Below are 23,732 nucleotides of genomic sequence, written 5' to 3' on the forward strand. Positions count from 1 at the left end.
TTGAGTGCGTACTGACTCACAGCGGCCCCGTGTCCGGGCCGAACGGAACACCACCCAGCCCTGCACCATCCTCACAATTATTCTGAAAATGTGAGCTCACCAAAGGGGCCACAGCCGATCCATCTGTGTGGGGTCTTCTCTTTTCATAGCCCTCTACCTGACCCAGCGTGGGCCCTTTCCCAGTAACTGGCCTCTCCTGATAATGCGCCCACAGTTTGGGAGACAAGCATCGGCGTCCTTGCCTCTGAGGAGCACTCTGCCGAACTTCTTCAAGACAGATCAGTTGGCTCCTTGGGGCAGTCCTTGGCACTTTTCCTTACTCTCCACGAGGACCACAGTTAAAGTATGTGGATTCTTCCTTGGTCCTCCTCACTCACTGGCCACCTTTCACATGCATAGCGGCCGTGGAAAATACCATGACGTGGGTCAGGTGTACCTCAGTTCTCAACGGGACATCCATTTCAACACTGAAGCGGCCTTGGGCTGCAGATGTAGCCAGCGCAGTGCACCGTTCTAGCTCCTGGCTGCTGCTTCCTGGAGCATTGCTTGTGGCTCCAAGCAAGTCAGCCTTGGCAACTCCCCCGTCTTGAAGAAAGTGGAAGTCCAATCACAAGGAACAGCGCGCGCCCCAGGGGAGCTGTCGTCGGCCCTCACAGCCGTGCAGTCCTGAAGAGAGTCCTGAGGACGAGGCTTCCTGTGTGCCCTGGGCCCCTCCAGGCCCCCTTGTCCCAGTGTCTGGATGCCTGGCCCCCGAGTGACCGAGTGTGTGAGTGAGCTGCATCTCCATCAGCCTCAGGTCCCCCCGACTCCCTATGGGTTTGTGCTCGCCAGGGGAGCAGTCTCCTTCCACAGCCCCTGAGGTGCTGGCGCCATGACTGGCTGGCTTTAGGTGGAGAGTCTGGGCTCTGGTTGCAGCAGAAGGCCCCAAGGGACAGGACACAGAGGGAAATGCCCAGAGTCTCCAGGGGGTGCTCTGAGACCCTGCCACCTCTCTCTCTGCCCCCACCAGTGAGTCTGCCAGCCTCCATCCCCCTTCCAATGCCCCCACCCACCTCCAGCTCTGAAACCAGGAAGAAGAAATGATTATCGAGTTGGTAGGGAAAGTTACTATTCCCAGAGACCCCAAGACGTGGCATGTTGAAGCTTTGCGGGGGATGAGGGGGGGGCGCCAGACCCCAGGAACAGATCCGGGATTCTCTTACTTTCTGGTCTTGTTCAAATGAGTGAACTCAAAGGTGCTTCTTGTTTGTATAAGCTGTATATCAGTATTTACCTTATTAGATAGCCAGACTGAGAGCATTTTAAATACTTATTAACTCATTTAAAAATAACTTTAAAAACCCATTACTTGTTAACATGAATAACATGGGTTTGTTTGTTTTGTTTTTTCCTGAAAAATAATTATATTTTCTAAAACAAAACATCCAGTTGGAAGCATGGCATTATTTTACACTTTTGCAAATCTCTTTAATTTCGGGCTTAATGGAAGACAGCTGGATCCTTGTGTCTGCCGGTGCTTTCCGTCGGGGCTGGATCGCATGTCACACCACCCACCCTGCTCTCAGTGAGCCACGCAGACTACCACGTCTCATTGTCACTGAGAATTGTTTTGACCTTCCGAGCCCCCTGAAAGGCTCTGTAGGGATCCCAAGGGCCTCTGGATCACACTCAAAGAGTCACTATAGTGGTTCTTCCCCCAGTAATCTCCCTGCGCCCCTTCACACACACACACACACACACACACACACACACACCAACAGCCAAAGGGAGAGGGTCTGGCCCTCCTGTCCAACTTCTCCCACCCTCTGCTTCTGCAGGGCAGCCTTGTTCAGTGGCTCATGAGTCTGAGAGCCGGCAGTCCTCGTCAGCCCCTGCCTCATCTCACAGGCTACGTGACCTGGTGCTCTAGGCAAGCCCCTTCCCGCTGTTGAGCCTGTTTCCGCGCAGCTCTGTGGGTGTGGAGGATCCCCCATGCTGTCAGGCTCCACCAGATAGTACTCAGTGTTGTCTTCAAAGACACCCCGAGTGAGAAGAGGGAGGGCAGGTGGATAACGCTGCCCCTGGACCTCCAGGCTCCCCCCTCCTTGGGCCTAGGCAGCAGCCCTGGGCACCAGCCCCTAGGCACCCCAGGTGCTGTTGCATAGGCAATGGGCTGGTGACCATGAGGTCCACCTTGTAGCCCGTCAGCTGCTCTTACGGGGAGAGGGGAGGCTATCTGCTCCCGGAACGATGGTTCCTTAGCCTCAGGGCTCCGGGAGTCAGAATTGAACTTCTGCACAGCCTCAGAAGGAGCTCCTGTTGGGAAAGGGGCCTACGGGCTTCCCAGCGGCTCTGGCCCAGGAGTCCAGAGCAGGTGATCTTACCCTCAAGGCTCCTGAGCCCCAGGTTGTAAGGCTCCGAGCGGGCATGGGCTGGGCTCTGGGCTCTGGCTTTCACCAGTCAGGTTGCAGTCGGCTCAGTGGTCTGAGCAGAGCCGAGTGGACTGAATGTTGACCAGAGTCCTGCTAAAGCTGTCTGGGGGATACCTGTGTGCTTAACCTCCCTAGTTGATGAGTGTTTTGACGTGAACTCTCACCCTTGGTGGAATTTTCGCCCTCCCCCTGGTGGCCTCACCCCTGTCCCCAGGAGCCCCTCCCCACCTTTTGGATTCCTGTCACCCGGCCCCATTGGCCCCTTGCACTGTCCGGCCTCATCAGCTCCCTGTGAGCAGGGACACAGCTTCCCCCACACCCTCCCTGGAGCTTGCTCACATGTCCTCTGCTGCAGCCTGGCTCCAGCCTGGTTCTCCATGTCTTCAGGGCCCTGTCTCAGGTTTTTATTTTTATCTGGTTTGGCTTTCCTTCCTTTTGTACTAATGCTTCTCTCTGATCTTATTTGCATTCAAATTACCTCGCCAGGTGGTTCACCAATCCGAGGTAAGAATGCTGTCCGTGCATCTCGCCAACACCACACCACTGCCGTCACCACCGCTCCATCCCGTCCCGTCCGTCACCTCCCCCATCCCCATCCTGACCTCTCCAGCCTCATCTCCAGCTGCTCCAGCCCCACCCACACCGCCAGCTACCACACACCTCCACTCAGCCATTGCCTCCTGTGAGCTCATCCATTACAAGTCTGACGGGTGGGATGCTCGGCTAAGCCCAACTCTGGGGGTGGCTAGCCCTCCTGCCCAGGCCGTCTAGGCCAGCCCCATGGAGGAGAACCTCCTGGTCCCCACAGGTCAGCAAGCCTGGGTCCCCAATGCTGGCCTCAGGTGAAGCATCAGCCTCTGAGATGGGTGAGCAGGACCAAGCCACGCCTTTCCTCTTGGAGGCATCCCTTTTCCTCTGGAATTTCACTGATAGATTGACTTCCCCTGGGATAAGAGTCCTGGTGCAGGGGTGGGTTCTGCATCGGGCTGCTGGCCATTGAAAGATGGACAGTTTTGAGAGGAAGAGAGGACACTGTTCCCATCGATTCACAGCCTTAGAAACCCTAGGGAGCAACCCTACCCTGTCCTACAGGCTCACCGTGAGTCGTAACCGACTGGCAGGCGTGCCGGGGTTAGTTGCCTTTTGAGTTCCCGCCTCTATAAAGTAGACTCACAGGGCAAGGGTGGGGCAATGGTCGGTTGTCACTGTCTTCGAAGGAGCCTTGGACTTGGTTCCAACCAGTCCCCCTCAAGCATAGCCCTCACCTACCTGTGGCCCGGGTGTTGCTCTGATGCTGAAGAGTTCCCATGGAACTTCTAGACTAAGGTGGGCGAGGAAGAAAGGCCTGGTGGTCTGCCTCTGAAAGCCCTGTAGCTCACCACAGATCCCCCTGCGTGAGGTCACCCTGTGCCAAGGGGCAAACCACCAGCAGCTACCAGTAGCCGCAACCACGTGGTTGAATCAGAATGCTTGCTTAAATCCCTGCCACCCCCTGGAGAACAGGCTGTTGCGTTGAGACTAGTGTAGACGCTGGGTACACCCAGGGCCGAATTTAATGCCGGGCGTTCTCGTGCAGGCGGCCCTGCAGCATGGGGGTCTAGAGATCATTCTGGACGCATGAAGATCTGGTTTCAAGTGTGACTTCAGTCTCGTGGAACATTCTCAAAGAAAACAGCCTGGTATCTCGGAAGTGTCTCCACTTTTTAAACGTGGACAGGGCACCCTTCCTGGGGCTGGGAAAGGGAGGGGAGACGATGAAGGCACTCTTGAGACAGTCACATTTGTCCTCCACATTGTCTCTAGACCTTTCTGAGAACCCTTGGCAGAGCCCCGCTCAGAGCCAGGAGCTGCACGCTCCCAGCCCTCTGCCTCCCTCACCTGCCTGCTCGGCATGGCAAGACCTAGGTCTTGGTTTGGGTTCCAGATTTGGGGGGTTTTGTGGGAGAGGAGCTCTGGTAGCTTAGTGGTCACGTGTTAGGCTAACCACAAGGTCAGCAGTTAAAAAGCGCCAGCCTTTCTGTGGGAGGAAAGCGAGGCTTTCTACTCCTGTAAAGAGTTACAGTCTTGGAAACCCACAGGGGCACTTCTCCCCTGTCTTACAGGGTCGCTATCTATGAGCCAGGATGACTCCATGACTGTGAGCTGCTGTGTTTTTCTCTTGGTATGCAGATGGCCACTATGGCTGTCGGGACCCCACCTAGATAACACCACCTGCTCCCTACCTTGGCCCCAGAGACCAGGACTCCCCTCCCCACCCCTCCCCTCGAGCTGTACTGGCCTTAGTGCTGCCCCGCCAGCCAGGGGCCTGAGCCTTTGCATTTGAACAAACATTTTCTGTAACAACGCCCATCCATCCCATAAACATGACCTGTTGGGGGCCCACCAAGACTGTCCTTCCAAGAAATAGGTGTTTGGCACGTGTCGTGAGCTCTGTGTGGAAGGCAGAGGCCAGGACCTGGGTCTGCGGGCAGTCTCAAGGATCCCAGGGCCATAGCCAGTCAGTTGCTCATCCTTGGTTGGCTCCTGAGCCTGGGCATCCCATCTCCCCTTCCAGGTGTCAGCCCCTCCAGCTGTCCTAGGTGTGGATGGTGGGAGGGGCCGGTGTTAGATGGTATCTGACAGGTGTTAGAACTCAGAACCCTGGTGTACCTCCAGGTGTGAGCAAGCCAGGCTTGGGCCCTTCCTGTGGCTCCTGCTGGTCCACGGGGGTAGGGTAACTGGTCCTGTCTGTCCTGTGTGGGTGTGCTGTCATTCTGCCTGGGTGGGGTGGGGGCTGCTCGGGTCGCTCGGGCCTCCTGTGCAGGCAGTGGTTTTCTGTCCTGTCCAGGCAATTACCTGTCGGTTGGGCTGTCCTGTGTGGGTGTAATTGTCAGGTTGTTCCCGGGCGGGGAGCATTGCTTGTGCTGGGAGGAGTTATTGTGCTCTTGCAGACGGTCTGGGGATGTTTATTGTGTATGTGGGGGGTGCGAGGGGGCGTGTAGCCAAATCTAGCCTTTCCAACCCTCCCCCACCCACACATTCTTGCCAGGGCGCCTCCACCTGGACCTGGAAAGACTGGCTTCAGGCCTGTTTCTTCTACTCTGTGAGGGTCCTCTTCAGCGCCCCCTCACCACCCCCACCACCCTCATCCTGGCTCCTGTCTGTCCGGCTGCGGCCAGAACAGCCCCTCAGGGTGCTGACCCGAGTGGGAGCCCCAGCCCCCATTAGCCTCCTGAATTATGCAGGAGCAGCGGTGGGTCGAAGCACTTTAGCAGGACCAGGCAGGGGAAGAGGAGCCGGAATGGGTGGGGCTGGTGGGATGGGAGGAAGGATGGGTGCTGTGGGCTGAGACTGCTAGGGCCCTGGACAAGCCCCTTTCTTGCTGTGGAATCCAGGTGGGTGGCAAATTCTCAGGCTTTTGCCAACGAGGGCATTGCATGCCTCTGGATGGGGGGCCTGCATCTCAAGGGGCCACCCCCATGCCTGGCTCGGGTGCCTGGCCAGCGGTGCAACATTCAGGGCGATACTTGTTGGCCACCAGGCTCCAGTGCCAGCTGGAGGTGGGCATAGCTCTGGTGGACAAAGGCAGGCCGAGGTTCCAGCCAGAGGGCCACTGGGCCCATCGGGGAGAGATTCCCAGAAGCAGTTCCAGAGGCAAGGTGTGTCCCGGATGTACCACAGCATCTGGTCAGCAGAAGCCACAGATGCTGCCAAGAGCCCACCCCCTGTCCCTGTCCCTGGCCGGGCCTGACCTCTCCCTCTGTGTTCCCACAGGTGCCTTGCAGATTGAGAGCAGCGAGGAATCGGACCAAGGCAAGTACGAGTGTGTGGCCACCAACTCCGCAGGCACACGCTACTCGGCCCCGGCGAACCTGTACGTGCGAGGTAAGGACCCTGTCGCCAGAGCTCAGCTGCATCTGCGGACATGCAAGGACCCCCAGGGCCAGTCTGTCTCTTCTACCTCTTTCTGCAACAGCCGTAGCAGCACCTCCCACAGGGCTGGCCCCTGCCACCACCGTGCCTTCCCACCCCCGCAGGCCCCTCCTGAAGCATTTGCATCTCTTGTAGGTCCTGCCACATGGGCCTCGAAACCGCCCAGAGACCTTCTGAGCGGGGTTCACAGTGGAGGGTGTCTGCACACGGGCAGGCTTATATACAAATGTGCTTTTCAACTCCGCTCTCCACCCCCCACCCCCCCACCTTCGTCAGGATGGTGGCTGCCAGTGTTGCTCTGGCCCTGGGCTTTGGGGCAGTCCAGCCTTGGGTGTGTCCTTGGCCACTCAGGCTCCGTGCGGAGTCGCCCCGAGGCAGCTGGGAGCCTGGGCAGAGTGCGTTGCCCTGGGTGAATAGCTATTTCTAATTGGGACAGGCCCAGGCCTCCGGCAGAGCACCCCAAGGGCAACTCACCTCTTGCCGAGAACGCACAGGGTCTGGTTTGCACAATGCCCAGGAAAGGCCTGGGGGCGTGTGCAGGGCTTGGCCCCCCGCCCCCTGCCTCCCCCTCCCACACAGATGGCATCATTAAAAGTTAAACCGTCTGCTATGGGGGATGGGGAGAAAGTGTATGCGGCTTCCTCCCAGCGATGACTTCATCATGCTAAGTGCTTGTGCAGCCTTCATGAGGGCCGCTGGCCGCCTGTCCACCCAGGGGGCTGGGGGTGGGGTGGGGGGCGTGGTCGACCCCATGCTCAGGCGGTGCGCCCAGACTTGATCAGATGAGGCAGAAGAAGACGAGGCTATGTTTGCCAGGAGGCTCACGGTCGAGAGAGAGGCCTCCAGCATCTTCCAGTCCGATTGCTGAGCCAGCCAAGGGGCTGTTTGTGATGAACAGGGAGCATTTTAGAGACAGTGGGTGCAGCTTCACCAGTTGGGGGCCCAAGGTAGTGCATGCCACCACCCCCATTGTTGTCAAGGCTCTTGCTTTTGGGGGCTCAGGTGAGCCGACCCAGGGCCCATCTTCAAGAGCAAGGTTGGAACTGGGTGGCCAGGACTCTGAGAGCCACCCAAATGGCTGAGGTGTTGAAGTGAAGGGGTCAGCAGCATTGCTTTTAGGGCGCATCCACCCACCCACACAGCTCTAGGCAAGCTTTGTTGGGGGCACGGGACACCAGGGATGGATGGTCCAGCTGAAGTGACCATTGCCCCTGCGAAAGGGTACTCCAGGCCAGTTCCGCAGGCACCTTTCCTGGGGCAGATCTGCAGGAGGTAGCACTGAGACCAGAGCAGGCCCAGACACAAAGGGGACAGACCCCCACGTTGCCATCTTGACTCCACAACCTTCTTCAGCGTCGCTTTCATGTTGGCTCATCTGGACATGAGCTGAACCCAGCTGCTTTAGATAGCTGGCACCCTTATCAGGTAGTCTTCACTCCTGTCCCTGGGAGCAGCCGTTTATGGCCCTCCGCTGTGTGAAGAATGAACACAGCATGCTCAGGCAAGGGTCACCTGGCTCCTGCCATGGTCTGTCTCCACCCTCCCAGGTCTGCCTGCACTGCCTGCCTCGCTACAGTCTGTGAGCCTTTTTGGCAGAGAACGCACAGCGGTTCTCAAACAGGCTGTCCCAGCCTGGCCTCTGTGCACGCACGCACACACACATACACCACGACCACCTCCACCCCTACCCCACCCCCTGTGTCTGTGGACTAGCCCCCGGTCTCATCTCCAGGCCCCATTTTGACTTCACCTGCCCCATTGGTTGACGAGAGCGGCCCGCCTGTGGCCCCAGGGCAGGCTCTGCCGACCCAACGTGATCCTCGGAGAGACAATCCCTGGTGCCAGGCCTACCGGTGGCCTGGCCTCACCCTTCTCCCCACAGCTTTGGAACTTCTTTCAGCAGGCTCCTATGACCCTCCCCGCTGGGCCCTTGTGACGGCCCCCACGTGGCTCTGTCAGGGACTAAGCCTCAGCATCAAGATCGGGACAGACTCCAGGTCAGGGTTCACAACCGAGGTTCCCACTAGGACACTGGGGCAGCATGAGTCTTTGTGACTGGAGGCAGGGACAGTGTCCCTGGCCTTTTGCAGTATTTAGCATCATCCCTAACCCACTACATGCCAATAGCACTTCAGGCAAGAAAGCCAAAAATGCCCCCCAGCGGGGACATGGCCCTGGTCCGACCACAGCCTTCTCGGACTCTCCTCCCTTCACGTCCATCGGCCCGGAGGCCAGTCTCCCACTTCCCTGCCCAGCCCACCCCCCGTCTCTGTCCCCAAGCCAGCAGGGCGTCCACTGCCTCTGAGGTCCTGTCTGCCTTTTGCATTTCCGGGTACAGGAAAGCCCCAGCCCCCAGCCACATGGGAGGCACATGGTGGCAGGCACACTGCCGTCATGCTAGCATTCTCCAGGGAGATGGATCATCCGGTGACTTCCAACTTTGCTCACTCTTGCCCACAGCTCCACCCACGGTCTAGCAGGCCCAGGCACGCTGGGTGGACCAGCCTCTCTTTCTGTCACCATCTGACTCTCTTCTCAAGTGACTCATCCTCTCCTTCATCCACAGCGTCTCCCTCCTCCAGCTCTCGGTGCACAGCTGCCGGGGGCCGGGGCGGCGCCCCACCCTCCTCGGAGCCTGGCCTAACCTCACCAGGGCTACCCGCCTTCCGTTCTCTGCAGGGACCTGACTGCTGGGCTCTGGCTGCCTCAAGCAGGGCGATGTCTCCCCAGCCTCTCTCCTCCCTGCAGGTCCCAGGCACGCCCTCTCACTGCAGTGCTGCCTCTCCACGCACATGGGGCCCCTGCCTGCGGGGCTGGGTCCGAGTGACTCCTGTGCTTTGGTGGATTTGTGGGCTGGGGGACCCTGACCCCACAGCCCAGTTTGCTGGGCCAGCCTGAGCCGTGGGGTGCACGTGAGAGCCTAGGTGGGGCCCTCCTTGCCCCCTTCCACCTGCCCTTGCCCCGCCCGCGGCGTCCCTGGCACCTGCCGGCGGTCCCCGTCCACCATGTCCTCCATGAGTCCTGAGTCTGTCATGAGCGGCGTGGTCCGTGTGCACCCGAGGGTGCGTGTGTGTGCGTGTGCGCGCGGCACGGCAGTCTTGTCTGGTGTCCGTGCTCTGTGGGCAGATGAAGGTTGGCCTGTTTTTACTCTCTCTGTGTTTCTCCTTGTCTTTTTTTATTCCCTCCTCATCCTCATCGCACTCTGCCATCAACCCAAACTCTCATCTCTCAGATCAGCGAGAAGGTTGGTCTTTTTCACTTCTTACCCATCTACAGCCCGCCCGTCGATGGGATGCTCCCGTCAGCGGGGTCCTGAGGGCTCAGGCAGCTCCCGCAGGCTCACTCCAGCCACGCCTGCCTGCCGGCCGGGCTCAGCAGGCGGGCAGGACTATGGTGGGTGGGGAGGCCCTCGCCCCCTGCATGTCTCTGCTGCTTGGGCCCCTGTGCACCACGAGTCTGCATGTCCCTTGCCGGGGCGGGTGGGCTGGCAGGCATGGTGCATGGCACAAACCAGCACCCCACCTGTATGCCCGGGCCAGGCTCCTGTCTGCGCCAGGTGGAGTTCGGGAGTGGTCGTAGTGAGGGGGAAACGTAAGAACTCTGGTACTTCAATTCCACCTGTGGGGTCTTCTTCCTCCTTCCTCACCTGAACCCACCTTGGCCTCCCCAAGCTCAGCTGAAACCCCTTCGAAGACGAAGGGTAGAGGCCTTCATGGACTGCCCCCTGGCAATCCTGCAGCTGAGGACAAAAGTCCAAGTGTCCACCTGGTCCTCGGGGCCTCAGGGTCCCCACCGAAGCAGGCGGAGCAGCCACAGCCCTGGTCTGCCCCAGGGAAGCTTGGCTCCTGGGCAAGTTCCGACAGTGCCCGCTTTTTTCCTCTCCAGCCAGGTCCAATCGCAGCATTTTGGCCAGGCCCCCGTGTCTGCGGATGGCATTTGTCTGGCAGCTAGCATTTCCTCAGCAGATAGCTGGGCCTTCAGACCCCGGGAGCGCTCAGCTGGCTGACAGAGGGTTGCCTGTAACCTGTGTGCTCCGCGGGGGGAGAAGCACAGAGGCCCAGGGATTGGTGGGGGGGGGGGCTTCGACTCCCTGCCACATGCATTCTAGAGTCTGCCCATAACGGGTTCAGTTCTTGGCCTGGCCTTGGGGCAGGGCCCTACTCACAGAGCTGTGTGTCCAGCAGCAGGGTCTAGTGGTCTGTGTGGTCTGGTCAGAGGAGACACACCACCCCTGCGCAAAAGTGCAGTCCCAGCCCCATGAGCCAACCTGGGCCCCCAGCATCCCCCTCCCCTCTCTGAATCCCTCTCCTCCGCTGGAGCCAAGACAGCCAAGGAGGGCTGTGGCCGAGGCTCGGGTATCAGCCTTGTGCCATGTGCGCTCCGGAGCTCTGGGCCTTTTTGGCGTCGCCGTTTCGCTGACGGGGCGGATCTGCCCGGCTTTCAGAAAACAGCCATCAGCAGAGACTGAGCCGGGGCCGCAGCCGAGGTCCCCCCCCACCCCTCCCACCACTGTCCCCTCTCCTCTCCTACCCCCCCTCCCTGTGGTCCCACTGAAAATAAGCACGTACACAAATATTTAATGGGAAGGCAGAAATGAGTTTCTAAATATTCTGGGGGGATTTGCCGGGACTGGTAATTCGTTTGGCGCTGGTAATTACATCTTACGTTTTTTTCCAGCTTTACTTAAAACTGTGTGCCGGGCGCGCCAGCATTTAATTACTGTTCTGTGCCAGCCACAAGGTTATTTATTAAAGAGTTATTTTATCTTGATACAGTGGCTCCTGCCCCTTCTCCCCTCCTTAATGTTGTGTTATTTTCATCGGAGAAATCTCCGCGAGTGAACGCGGATTGCGGGGCTGCTTCCCCTGCGATTAGGCTGTCACTCTGCTGAGTGCTGGTGCCGCCGGGCGCCGCGCCGCCCCATTATAGGGGGTTGTCAGCTCAAATAATTAGACTTAAAAGTTACAGCTGAAATATAATCCAGAAATGGCAGGGCCCTGTTTTGGAAATTGTCTGTAAAATGTCAGCATTGGGGATGCACGGGAACGTACTAGACCAGCATTGTTGGAGCCTAGAATTAGACCCTCAGTGCCTCCCTCCCAGTTCCCAGCGCTCCTTCCCACTGCGGCTTCTGTCAGGAGTCCAGGGTGGGTCCAAGCAGTGAAGGACGGAGGAGGGGCTGCTGCTGCAGGCCCCAGCCACTCCTGGGCGCAGGGACAGAGACGACTGGCTGGACAGTCCAGGAGACAGAGCCCCAGAAGCTGGTCTCTCTCCCCACACCCACACCCAGCGGACATAGACACCGGTACACGCGCACGTGCACTGCAGGGGAGATGGGGTCTGCGACACAGGAAGTCCTGCTTTGCTGGAGCCGAGTGATTGAACCCGGGTCCTTGGGAGGGAGTGAAGGATAGGGTGCCCCGGGGGCCTGGTCCTAGAGATACCCTTTGGGTCACCTCTGACCTCCCAAACTTTGAGGCGGGGGAGTTCTCCGGAGACAGCCTCCATTTTTTTTTAGAGCAAAGCTTAAAAGAAGTAGTGGCCCCCCGGGGGATCTCCGTGGCCCGGAGACTGATCCGTGAGCTCTGTAGCTCACCCACGCTGAGGACCCCGTCCTCCAGGGGCCTTTTGGGAGCAAAGTCCAGCCAAGTTCAGGGATATTTAGGTTCAAGTCCAAAGTTTACTGGCCCAGGACACACTTCCCTGCTGGGGTTCTTAATTCTGTCCCCGCAGGGACTCGGTCCCCGATTCTGCCATTACCAACCAGAGCCCGACTTGCAGCTGTGCTCCTACTGCTGAGGGCTCCTTGCCCAACTCGGGCCCTGCCAGCCTGCGCTCATGCCCCCACGCCCGCTCCTGCCCGCTTGTGAGTGTGACTTTGTCACTGGGCAGCAGCGTCTGGCGCATAGCCAGTGCTCAGGAGTGGTGTCCCTTTCGGGAGCCTGTTTCGACGCCCACGAGTGAGGAGCTGGGACAGCCCTTGGCTCGGGCTACAGGAAAGACTTGGTCAGTTAAGGCTGCGCCCTTCAGACTTTCTTCCTAAGCCAGGGCCACGCTGGGCCCTCCCTTCAAGGCAGGCCTGGGCCTGATGCACCAACAGACCTGCCCGCCTATGACTCTCCTCCCATCACCGCCCCTGTGGCCAGGCCCACTGGGCTAGGCAAGCTCACTCTCTGTGCCCCCGAGCCTTGCCCTCTTGCACTTGCGTCACGGACTCCCAGCACTGGGACAGGCAGCGAACCCCAGGAACGCTTGTCTCACAAAACTGAACAAATGTCGCAGGGGGTTTGGCGTCGGGCAGGGCCGGGTGCCGACAGCAGCTGTCTGGCCAGACATCTGCCTGTCTCGGTCCTCTCAGGCAGGTTCAGGTGATGCTTGCTGGCGGTGAGAGGTGGTTCCCAGCTGCTCCAAGCTTTCATCACCCAACTTGGCTAACATCGAGCAGAGAAAGTTGCTCCTCTGGCAGTTTCTGCCAACGGCTCTTGGCTGTGTCCTGTGACCCTGAGCTGAGTCACACGTCCCACAGGTGGAGATGGGGAGAGAGGTGGTTTCCTCTCAAGGAAAGTGGGGTGTGGCTGTAGGCAGAGACAGCAACACTCGATGCCCACTAGGAGGCGCCCTTGGGGCCTGGGCACACGGGGAAGTGGAGCCTGCCTAGGACGCTCAGGCTGCCAGGCTCTGGGGGCTGCCTTTGGGTATAGCCAGGAGGGCTCAACTGGAGGCGAGATCTATGTAAAGTGGGGCTGAGCAGGTTGGACTTCACAGTAAGGCATTGGAGGCCTAGCCAGGGTTTTAAACAGGAGCGATGTGGTCAGATTAGCAGAGGGCCAGTTAGCAGGAGTAGGGGCATGTAGGATGGCGAAGCAAGAAGACCAGTGAAGAACTGGTTGCACTGTCCGGAGGAAGAAAGTCGTGGCGTGAACCTGGTGTGGACAGTTAGGGTTTGGAGCAAAATGAGTAGGCTGGGGAGATTGTGAAGGCAGTGGCATTGAACAGGCCAGGTGACTTACTGAATACGTGGTTGGTCTCCACTGTGTCCCCTCTGCAGCGAGGTCAGAGGTTGAACCCAGGGAGCCTCTGTGGTTGCTTCCAGCTCTAGTTCCTGCGACGGGCTGGACAGGCAACAGGGCCTGCTGTTGACAGTGAGGTGCTCCAGCCGTGGGGGCTTTGCATGTTCAGGCTTCCCAGCGACAGTCCGCAATGACTGGTGCCCGTGTGGGACGTCCCTGGCTTCCGCCCCGCAGCTGCATGTCCCTTCTGCATGCCCAGCATGCCTGTCCATGGCCACGTGTGGCCTGCCTCCTCCCCTCTGCATGTGTCCAGTGTCTGTGCCAAGCCTGCCACATCCGGTGTGTTTGTGGGGTTCTTACCAGCTGCACCTCTGGACTGGGGGTTTAGAACAGCTTCTGACCAGGGAAGCCCAAGCCCAAGACCGGAGGCCATGGCCAGGCACAGCCAGACTCTCCTGAGACCTTTGTTCATCGGCGCGGAGAGCTGTCTGCTCAGCGCCCTCATCCTGTTACTGCCATTGTCATGCCCATCCTGCCCGCGGACCACATCCCCGGCCTGGCTCCGTCCCTCATCCTGCCCAGGAACAGTCCCCTCTCTCGGGTTCCATGGCTGAGGCCCAGGCAGGTGGCCACACCACGTTCCCTCTGGAGCAGGGGGCAGTGGCTTTAGAGAGTGTGACCATGTCACGCCAGCGTGACCGTCTGCCCTGCCCCAGCCATGCTTGGAGCACCCTCTACCACAGGGTGCCTGAGTGTCTCTCCTTGGTAGCCCACTTGCCCTTGGGAGAGGGGGCAGGGGCGGGCACTGACTGGAAGGCGACCTGGGCTGTGGCCCTGACCAGGCCTGGACCTTGCGAAGGGCCCATAGGTCATGCTGGGCAGGCAGGGCCACCTTGGACTGACAGGTGGCAACTTGGTTGCCAGATGTCTGTAGAGTAAAATGCTGCACCCACACAGGTCCTGGTGGGGGCAGGACAGGGAGGGGCTGCTGGACAAGGGCCCCCGCCCGTCCGCATCCGCCCTGCTGCGTCCCCGACCTGGCCCGTGAGTGCACCTCTCCCTCCTCCCACAGTGCGCCGGGTGGCTCCTCGCTTCTCCATCCCCCCCAGCAGCCAGGAGGTGATGCCAGGCGGCAGCGTGAACCTGACCTGCGTGGCCGTGGGTGCGCCCATGCCCTACGTGAAGTGGATGTTGGGGGCCGAGGAGCTCACCAAGGAGGATGAGATGCCAGTGGGCCGCAACGTGCTGGAGCTCAGCAACGTCATCCGCTCTGCCAACTACACCTGCGTGGCCATCTCCTCTCTGGGCATGATCGAGGCCACGGCCCAGGTCACAGTGAAAGGTCAGTGCTTGGGGCCAAGGAACATGGCTGCTGTGGGGTAGGCAGGGCTGGGGTCAGCCCTCTCTCCTGGGTGCCTGCTCTGGGGCCCCCTCACCCTTCATGGTAAGGGAGGAGTCAGGGCGACTAAGAACCTTGGTAAGAATCCCTTCAAGCGCTCCAGCTCATGGTGAGCCCACCTGTTAGGCTGGAGCTGTGCTGCTCGGTGGGGTTCTGATGGGCAAGGCTTTCTTAGGCAACTCTGGGTGAACTCGCCCCTGACCTTCTGGTTAGCAGCAGAGCGCATTAGCCTTAGCACCACCAAGGGAAGAGAAACCGATGGCACTGAATCGTACACATTGAGGTTGTTGAATTGGAGAGTGTTTTGTTGTGTATGTCTTTGCCATAATTTAAAAAATATGTACACTAACAGTGAGTACAAGGAAGAAAACAACCAAAAACCCCTTAGCGTCACCAAGCCTCGCTAACCTGTCCTGGGTTCCTAAGTGGCAGGCACTGTGCACAGGTTGCCTCTAGTTTTCATGTCACCCAGAAGGAGCCTGGTGGCATCGTGAGTGACACGACATGGTGAGCAGTTTGAAACCACAGGAGAAAGAGGGGCACTTCTAGTCGGTCCAAGAGGGCAGAGTGAATTGGAATCTACCTGATGGTGGGGAATTTGTTTGTTTTTTTGGTTGTTTTCTGGGGTGGTTTGGGTTTTTGGGGGGGTTTTTCTTGGTGGGGGTGGGTGCTGGGTTTTACATAACCCAGGGAAGGAGATGTTCTTATGACCCTCGTTTTTACAAATGAGGGAACTGGAGCAGGGCAGTAAATGACAGAACAAGGACTTGAACACTGAGTGACTTTGACTCCCCGTTAGCACCGCTGGACCCTTTGGGAGGAGGTCATACATTAGCAGCCAAGAGAGGAAGTGTGTGCCGGCCTCCTCGTTGCCAAGCCTAGAGCCCTGGGCGTAGTCACACACAAGCAAGAGCTCGCTCCAGTTGCCCTGCCTCGGTTCCACCGCCACTCTGCAACATGAGGGATGCTTTGAAAATGCGCTTGGAGTCTGCCACCCCCCTTTCCCACCACCCCTGGTCGGTTCCTCACTGCCCATAGGAGGAGTGTGGTCAGCCTCTCCCTCGGGGTGCACATGGGCCACACTGATTCTGGCACCAAGCACCAGCCCTCCCAGTCCTCAGCTTAGAGAGCTACCCTGGAGACAGACAGACAGGCACACACACCAGGTTCTTCCTCCATCTCAACACCTATCTCTGCCCTTGGATGTGGGTATTATCAACCCGTTTATGAATCTCTCTCCTCTTGAAGAGAAAGTTCCTGGAGAGCAGGGATGAGACTGTCTGCATAACTGGCTCCAGGCTCCAGCAAGTGCCTGACACCCAGTGATTATTCGTGGCCATCAGGTCAGCTCTGACTCATGACCACCTGTGTTAGACAGGGGTCTCGAGAGAGAAAAATCCAGATGGCTAGACCCCTGAGGGGTCTGGGTCACCACCCTAATGGGTTCAAAGTAGAGCAACTCCGTGAGGTTTGGGTTTTAAGGCTCTGGCTTTCTGGAAGCAGATTGCCAGGTCTGACAGCTGAGGCATCCTGGGTAGAGATTCCCAGGCACCCAGAGGGCATGTAACAATTCCTTGTTGAATGAATGATTGGCCAGCTGTGGACCCAGGACTTCTCTACCATCCCGTTGAGCCAAACAGAGTCTGTGGGGCCGGGCTAGGTAGAAGTTGTTGAATGAGTGTACATTACAGTGCATATATCTTCACCAAAAGAAAACAATTTCAAAAGCCAGGCCAGAAATAACTTCACTTATTAAAAGCTTAATACCATTTTTAACAACTACCCGAAAGATAAGGTAATTGGGAATAAATCTAACCAGAGAAACAAAAGACTCAATCAAAGAACATTAGCGCTCTTGTACACGAAACCAAGAGAGACTTGCACAGTGGCAGAATGTCCTGTGCTCAAGGATAGGAAGACTTAATAGAGTGAAAAATGTCAAAATTACCTAAAATACTCTAAAAATGTAATGCCATTTTGATCCAAGTCCTGGTACAATTCTTCAAAGGAAGGGGGGAAAGTTGCCAACTTTATATGAAAGGAAAGAAACCTAGGAATAACAAAACACTCTTTGAAAACAAAGTGACAGACCTCGCATCCCCGGGTTCGAGGCCTGCTGTACAGCCGTGGTAACCAAACTGGGAAAGATGAGGCTGTCTGCTGCCCCTAAGGCTCACCGTGTCAGAAACCCTAAGGACAGCTCTGCTCTGCCCTGTACGGTTGCACATGTTTGGTGGGCTTCACGGCAGTTCTCTGCCGCCTGCTCCTGTGGGCCTTCCCTCCGCTGGGGCCCTGGTGCGTCACCCCATGCCAGCGTGCTTCAGCGAGTCCCTGCTTGCCTCATAGCCTGTGTGAGGATCCGTTGAGTCCCATGCGTGGTGTAGGCTGGTTTTCGGTGGTTATACTGCTTTAGCCAGCCTGCGAGCCCCACCCCCACCAAGGGCAAGGTTGCTTCTTGGGGACCTGACCCTGGGCAGCCCTGATCCTTCCCCTTTGCCCACAGCTTTGCCCAAGCCTCCAATTGACCTTGTGGTGACAGAGACGACTGCCACCAGCGTCACCCTGACCTGGGACTCTGGGAACGCAGAGCCCGTGTCCTACTACGGCATCCAATATCGAGCCTCCGGCACAGAGGGCCCCTTCCAGGAAGTGGATGGAGTGGCCACAACCCGCTACAGCATCGGGGGGCTCAGCCCTTTCTCGGAATATGCCTTCCGCGTGCTGGCTGTGAACAGCATCGGGCGAGGGCCGCCCAGTGAGGCAGTGCGGGCCCGCACTGGTGAGCAGGCGCCCTCCAGCCCTCCGCGGCGTGTGCAGGCGCGCATGCTCAGTGCCAGCACCATGCTGGTGCAGTGGGAGCCGCCTGAGGAGCCCAATGGCCTGGTGCGGGGCTACCGTGTCTACTATACCCCGGACTCCCGCCGCCCCCTCAGCTCCTGGCACAAGCACAACACTGACGCGGGGCTCCTCACCACGGTGGGCAGCCTGCTGCCTGGCATCACTTACAGCCTGCGCGTGCTTGCCTTCACCGCTGTGGGCGATGGCCCGCCCAGCCCTACCATCCAAGTCAAGACCCAGCAGGGAGGTGAGTGTGGCCTGCGCAGAGCCAGAACCTGAGTATGAGGATGGAGTTCTGCCATCCTTGTGCCTGGGTCTGGGTGCCCTGGCGGGGGGGGGGGGGGTACTAGTGATCCTGACGATGCCTGACATGGGGGTGTTGCAGTGCCAGCGCAGCCTGCAGACTTCCAGGCTGAAGCGGAATCGGACACTAGGATCCAGCTGTCATGGCTGCTGCCCCCCCAGGAGCGGATTGTCAAGTACGAGCTGGTGTACTGGGCGGCCGAGGAGGAAGGTCAACAGGTGAGCCTCGAGACGCGGAGGGTGGAAGCAGGGATCTGCAAGCTCCCTCAGGTGGTTCTCTCGGCCCCCGGGGTCTTTGAGCCTCGGGCCCTGCTTCCCTGGGTGGCCCACGTAGTATGTGGCGGCTCGGTGTTCTCGGCCAGTCTTGGGCCCATGGTGGGTGCAGAGGCGTAGAATTCAGTCCGTGTTAGGGGATGGCCTCAGAGTGATCAGTTCCTGCTCCCTGCCTTTCCAGCACAAGGTGACATTTGACCCCACCTCCTCCTACACGCTGGAGGACCTGAAGCCCAACACCCTGTACCACTTCCAGTTGGCGGCACGCTCCGACCTGGGCGTGGGCGTCTTCACCCCCACCATCGAGGCCCGCACAGCACAGTCCAGTAAGTGTCTCCTTAAGGCCGCTGCCTTGACAGATGGGATGGGGGACACACCCTTGCCCCCTCAGCCAGGTGGGTGGTCAGGTCTGCTGGACCCTAGACTGGGCTCTGGTCTAGGCTCTGGGTCTGGACCTCGAGAGAGGGACAGGTAAGTGCCCTCCAGTCTGTCCAGGAGGCTGCTCCCAACCCTCCGCTCAGGTCCCTCCCTCCCACCCCAACCCCTGCTCAGGTAAGTTCTGTGTCTGTGCCTCACTGCCCTTCCTTCCTCAGGGATAGGACAGCATCTCTCACCATGCCCCCTACCAGCTTTGGCAGTTGTCCTCCCTCCCCATCACCCGCGCTCCCTACCTCATGCCCCTCCATGGGAAGCCCTCATAGCTGAGCCAGTGCCACATGGCTCCAAAACGAAGCGTGTGCAGATGCCTGCTATAGTCTGGTGTGTGGCCAGGATGCATGTGTGTGGTTGCCAGTGAGGCTGTCAGGGTGGCACCTGAGTGACATCGAGGTACGTTGTGTGTCCTGATGGCTTTGACTGGGTATGTGGCACTGCCTGTGTGACAATCACCAACCACCTGCCGGGGCAGCAGCACCGGGATGTCAGTGAGCCTGTCCTCAGGACAGTGACACAGTGACCCCGACAGTCTGACCTCATGACCGGGTCAGGGGGTCTCTGTAGCTTTCCAGATGAGTGGCTGCAGGAGTAAGGGTCACCCTGTGCTGGAGGGTGAACCTGAGGTCACGGGGTAGGTAGCTGATGGCACACGTGTGGTTGTGTGTGATGATTGGGACTGAGACGGGCACAGCAGGCAGTGTGTGTGACGCTGGGGCCGTGTGGCTGGGCCATGGCTGCCTGTGCCTGCTCACACGGTCAGCCAGCCACAGCCACTCTTTGCAGACACCCTCCAGGTAGTCCACTGGCTCAGGTGGACCCTGAACAGGATATTACCCAGTGAGCCTGATGGCATGCATGCTCAGCTCCGGGCCTGGGTGGTCACATAATGAAGCACTTACTTGACTGCCAACCACAGGGGTAGTGCTCTGAACCCCTCCAGAGTTGCCTCCGGACTCTGGCCTGGGGTCATGACCTGGAAAACCACTGACAACTGCGGGTGTCCCAACGGGCTGACCGAGGAGGGCTTCCTGGAGGAAGGGGCATGGCCACTGAGGCCTGCGGGGGACAGGGAGTGTGGTGCCGGCTGAGTGAGCAGACAGGAGTCTAGTGCAGGGGCCTCTGGCAGGGCCCTGGAGCCACAGAGGGCTGGCACGGGCGGGGGCGAGCAGCAGGCCAGTGTGGCTGGCGCAGCCAGGATCGCCAAGGCAGGGGCCAGCAGGAGGGTGTCTCCAGCTGCTCTATAGAGGGGAGGTGTGGGGCAGCCTGGAGGAAGCTGGGAGATCGTCAGGAGGCCTGGCAGCTCTTCATAGATGATGGAGGAGGGGGTGTGAGAGCTGCGGGAGAAACCCACTGGGCGAGGCTTGGCTGTGGGAGCTTAGTTGGGTACCAGGGCCTGGGCTGCGGTGGAAGACTGGAGAGGGGAGCGTCTAGAGGAAGAGACTCAGCAAGCAGAGTTCAGGTGCTGCCATGTGGCCTGGGGCAGTGGGCCAGAGGTACCCTGGACATGCATCTTGGAGACAGGGTGGGGTTGAAGCGCGACCGGTGGCATTTGGGAGGTGAGGAAATAGAGACGAAAAGGTCAGACATTTTCAACCTTTACTCAGCTGTGGGTCAGAGGGAAGAGCTTTTCTTTTAAGACAGGAAAGCCTCGAGCGTACTTAGATGCTGTTGGGAAAGAGGCCGTGGAGAGTTTGGATAGCTAGCTGCTGAAGCCTCAGCACCCGAGGGTGTGGGTTGAGCTCGACCTTGGGTAGGAGGGGCTGTCTCTCCATTCTCGGAAGAAAAGGAGAGCAAACGGGTGCAAACACTCGCAGGGAGGCTTGGTAGCAACACGTGGAGGCATTGCTCTGGGAAGACTTCAGGTTTCTCTGTTGGTGGGAAGGAAGCAATGTCATGTACAAGGGTCAAGGACAAGTGGCAAGCTGTTGGAGGTGTGGACAACACGGAGTCTCCAGTGCCCCATCCAGTGAGGGTGAGGGAGCTGGGCAGGGCACCCAGGGGCATGGAGGGCCCCCACGTGGCTCTTGTCCATGAGTTTGTAAGACACTAGGTCTGCCTAGGGAGGTAGCTGGCTTCTAGCACTCTGACTGCCTTCAAGCGGGCAGGCGCTTGGATTCATTCAGAGCTTGAGCCATGCCAGGTGGGGGCGTGGGGAGATGGCATTGTGCAGAGATGTGGGTGTTGGTACAACAGTGGTGACACGAGACCTCGGGGTCTCAGCTGAATGTTGAGGGTAGTAACCGGGCACCAGTGCTCATGGGAGCAGCAGTCAGACAAAGGACACATTGCACGGGCTAAGTCTGCTGCACAAGATCCCTGTAAAGTGTTGGAAAGCTAGATGGTAACTGGAGGCCTGAGGTGCGCTGACCCAAGCCACGGGATTCTCAGTGGCCTTGTAGGTACGTGAAAGTTGGATGCTGAATAAGGAAGACTGAGGAAGAACCGGGCGGGCCTTTGAGTTAGGTTATCTGTGCAAGCCATCGAAAGTGCCAGGGCCAGGCTCGGAGAAAGTGCAGCAGAACGTCCCTGAGAAACAAGGATGGTGAGACTTGGTCTCACCTACGCTGGACGTGTCCCTGGAGAAGGTCACGCAGCGTGCTTGGTCAAGCAGCAGCGTAGCAAAAGAGGAAGGCCCTAGGAAGGTGGCCTGCCACTGTGGCTGCCACTGGGGGCTCGATCGTGAGGCTGGCATGGGATGGGGCAGTGTTTGCTTGTCCATAGAGAGGGTCCCCATGAGTCATAGCCAGCTCAAGGGCTTGTAACAGCCACGAGAACAGTGGGGCCAGGGGCGGCGATTCTGATGGCGTGAGGGTGCAGCACTCTTGAGGGGCTGGGCGGCGGCCAGAGAGGAAGTTGTCCTCCGGGATAGTGCCATTCCCAGCAGTGGCCCGTTTGGGCCATGACCCTGCGAGGCAGAGGCTGAGGAAGCCAAGCGGGGTGAGGGGCTGGGCCCAGGGAGTCACAGGGGTTGCCCAAGTCTCCCAGACAGGGGCCAGTGGCCAGACTTGCCCCAGAGAGGAAGCCCATGCCAGCAGCAGAGTGCCCAGCAGGGACGGGGCTGCTCCTGCCGAGAGAATGGAGAGAGCTGCCGAGTCTTGTCTCTGCCAGGCAGCTTGATGGGTTTGACAGCAATGCGAATGTCTCGCTGAGCCTCAGCCACCTTCAGGTCCGGCCCACTGGCAGTCTCTGGGGTGACCTGCTGGTCATGTCCAGACCCTCCCGTCTAGGCAGGTGCAGCTGTGAGGCCAGCAGGCTGTTGTTTGTGTTGTGGTCAGGGTTGAGCAGGATGGCCACGTGTTCATGCGTCTGCAGTGCTGTCTGTTTTGTGTGAGGTGGCATACTTGCAGGAGAGAGGTGGCGTGTGTGTATGTGTGAGACGCACCATGTTCCAGCACCATACATGTGGGAGACGCCATCTGCGTGAGTGGGAGACCCCGTGCGGGGCTGTGCCGGAGAGGGAGAGACTGGGTGCACGTGCGTGTGAGCACGTGTGTGAAGAGCCTGTGTCACAGGGGGAGCCGGGCTGTCAGTCTGTCTGTGCATGGAGGCAGCCTGCCTGGGGGCCCCTGGAGCTGTTGTAACACTTGGGGAGTGGCTTGCCCGGCTGAGCGTCCAGCCCCCTGTGCCTGTGACCCCCACCCTCCATCTGCCTGCTTCCCCTCATTTGTCTTCCCCAGCCCCCTCCGCCCCTCCCCAGAAGGTGGCCTGTGTGAGCACGAGCTCCACCACGGTCCGGGTAAGTTGGGTCCCGCCACCGGCCGACAGCCGCAACGGCCTCATCACCCAGTACTCCGTGGCCTACGAGGCAGTGGACGGCGAGGACCGCCGGCGGCATGTGGTGGACGGCATCGGCCGCGAGCACTCCAGCTGGGAGCTGGTGGGCCTGGAGAAGTGGACGGAGTACCGGGTGTGGGTGCGGGCGCACACAGACGTGGGCCCCGGCCCCGAGAGCAGCCCGGTGCTGGTGCGCACTGACGAGGACGGTAGGCGGCAGCGGGGCAGGCGGGCAGGGGAGGGCACCCCGACCACCACCCCTCTCCTCACCTCACGACCCAGGGTGCAGGCTCAACTGCCCAACGGAGCCTTGGTTTCTGGGACAGCCGTGTATAAATGGCGTCTCCCAGGCTGTCTCCAGCGGAGCTGGACATTCAAAGGCTGTGGGGAAGAAGCGCCCAGCTAAGATCAGAGTAGTGGAGACTGGAAGGGGGTGTTGAGGACAGTAGAATAGCACCATGCTTGGGCGCTGGCACAAGTGGGGAGAGGACAGGCTGCATGGCCTCTGGTTGCATCTCCACCTGTCCTCCCACTTCTGTCTTCCAACCAGGGAGTTACCTGAGGCTTGGGGGATGGGCAGCTCTGGGCTCTTCCCCTGGCTGGGAGAGGGGACCTCCAAATGCCTCAGTAGGGTTACACAATCTAAGCAGCCACATCCAGGGCCTTGTGAAAGCGGGGAGGACAGAGAGCAGGCCCCGGAGGTACCCCCTGAGCCTCATCACCAGCAGCAAGCCTGACCCTCCTCTGCCTGGCCCCCAGTGCCCAGCGGGCCCCCGAGGAAGGTGGAAGTGGAACCACTGAACTCCACCGCGGTGCGTGTCACCTGGAAGCTGCCCATTCCCAGCAAGCAGCATGGTCAGATCCGCGGCTATCAGGTCACCTATGTGCGGCTGGAGAATGGCGAGCCCCGAGGCCCACCTGTCATCCAGGACGTCATGCTGGCCGAGGCACAGGTGTGTCACTGGTGTGGAGGGAGAAGGGTGGCCAGCATCTACCTCTCATTTTGGGGGCCCAGATGGGCTGCCCCACCTTCTTATTGGACCTGAGGTCAGCAGGTGAGGGCCTGGTTTCAGGTTCCTGGAACTCCCACTTCTGCCATGGATGTGTCCGAGCTGTGCCAGCTTAAGCCCAGACAGCCTCCTCTGCCCTGGTGACAGTCCCGGCACAACCGTGTGATTGATTCCCCCAAGCCCAGGCTGCCCTGGCCATTCCCTGCCTGTCCCAGCGCCAAATCCTCTCCCTACCCCCTCTGTGTTGTACAGGGAGGTGGGTTATTGAGATACCTCCTCGCCAGACGGCAGGATGCCCCCAGACCATGTGCTCCCCTGTCCGAGCCCCTGGGAGGATGGCCAGCCCCGAGGTTTGCCAACCAGGCTC

At 59.3% G+C, this 23,732-nt stretch overlaps 1 protein-coding gene across 4 annotated transcripts in view; it reads left to right on the forward strand.

The window, feature by feature from the left end:
- PTPRF (protein tyrosine phosphatase receptor type F) overlaps nucleotides 1-23,732 on the forward strand; it is an 84,507-nt gene that overhangs the window by 41,262 nt on the left and 19,513 nt on the right. For all 4 annotated transcript variants that reach the window (XM_075555056.1, XM_075555029.1, XM_075555046.1 and 1 more), the window contains 7 exons: nucleotides 6,165-6,275; nucleotides 14,406-14,675; nucleotides 17,236-17,817; nucleotides 17,956-18,092; nucleotides 18,328-18,472; nucleotides 22,259-22,564; nucleotides 23,115-23,308. In XM_075555056.1, the coding sequence (XP_075411171.1) occupies nucleotides 6,165-6,275; nucleotides 14,406-14,675; nucleotides 17,236-17,817; nucleotides 17,956-18,092; nucleotides 18,328-18,472; nucleotides 22,259-22,564; nucleotides 23,115-23,308 (1,745 nt within the window). The remainder of the gene's footprint in view (nucleotides 1-6,164; nucleotides 6,276-14,405; nucleotides 14,676-17,235; nucleotides 17,818-17,955; nucleotides 18,093-18,327; nucleotides 18,473-22,258; nucleotides 22,565-23,114; nucleotides 23,309-23,732) is intronic.

This window comes from Tenrec ecaudatus, chromosome 1 (assembly GCF_050624435.1).
Source record: "Tenrec ecaudatus isolate mTenEca1 chromosome 1, mTenEca1.hap1, whole genome shotgun sequence".
Taxonomy (NCBI): Eukaryota; Metazoa; Chordata; class Mammalia; order Afrosoricida; family Tenrecidae; genus Tenrec; species Tenrec ecaudatus.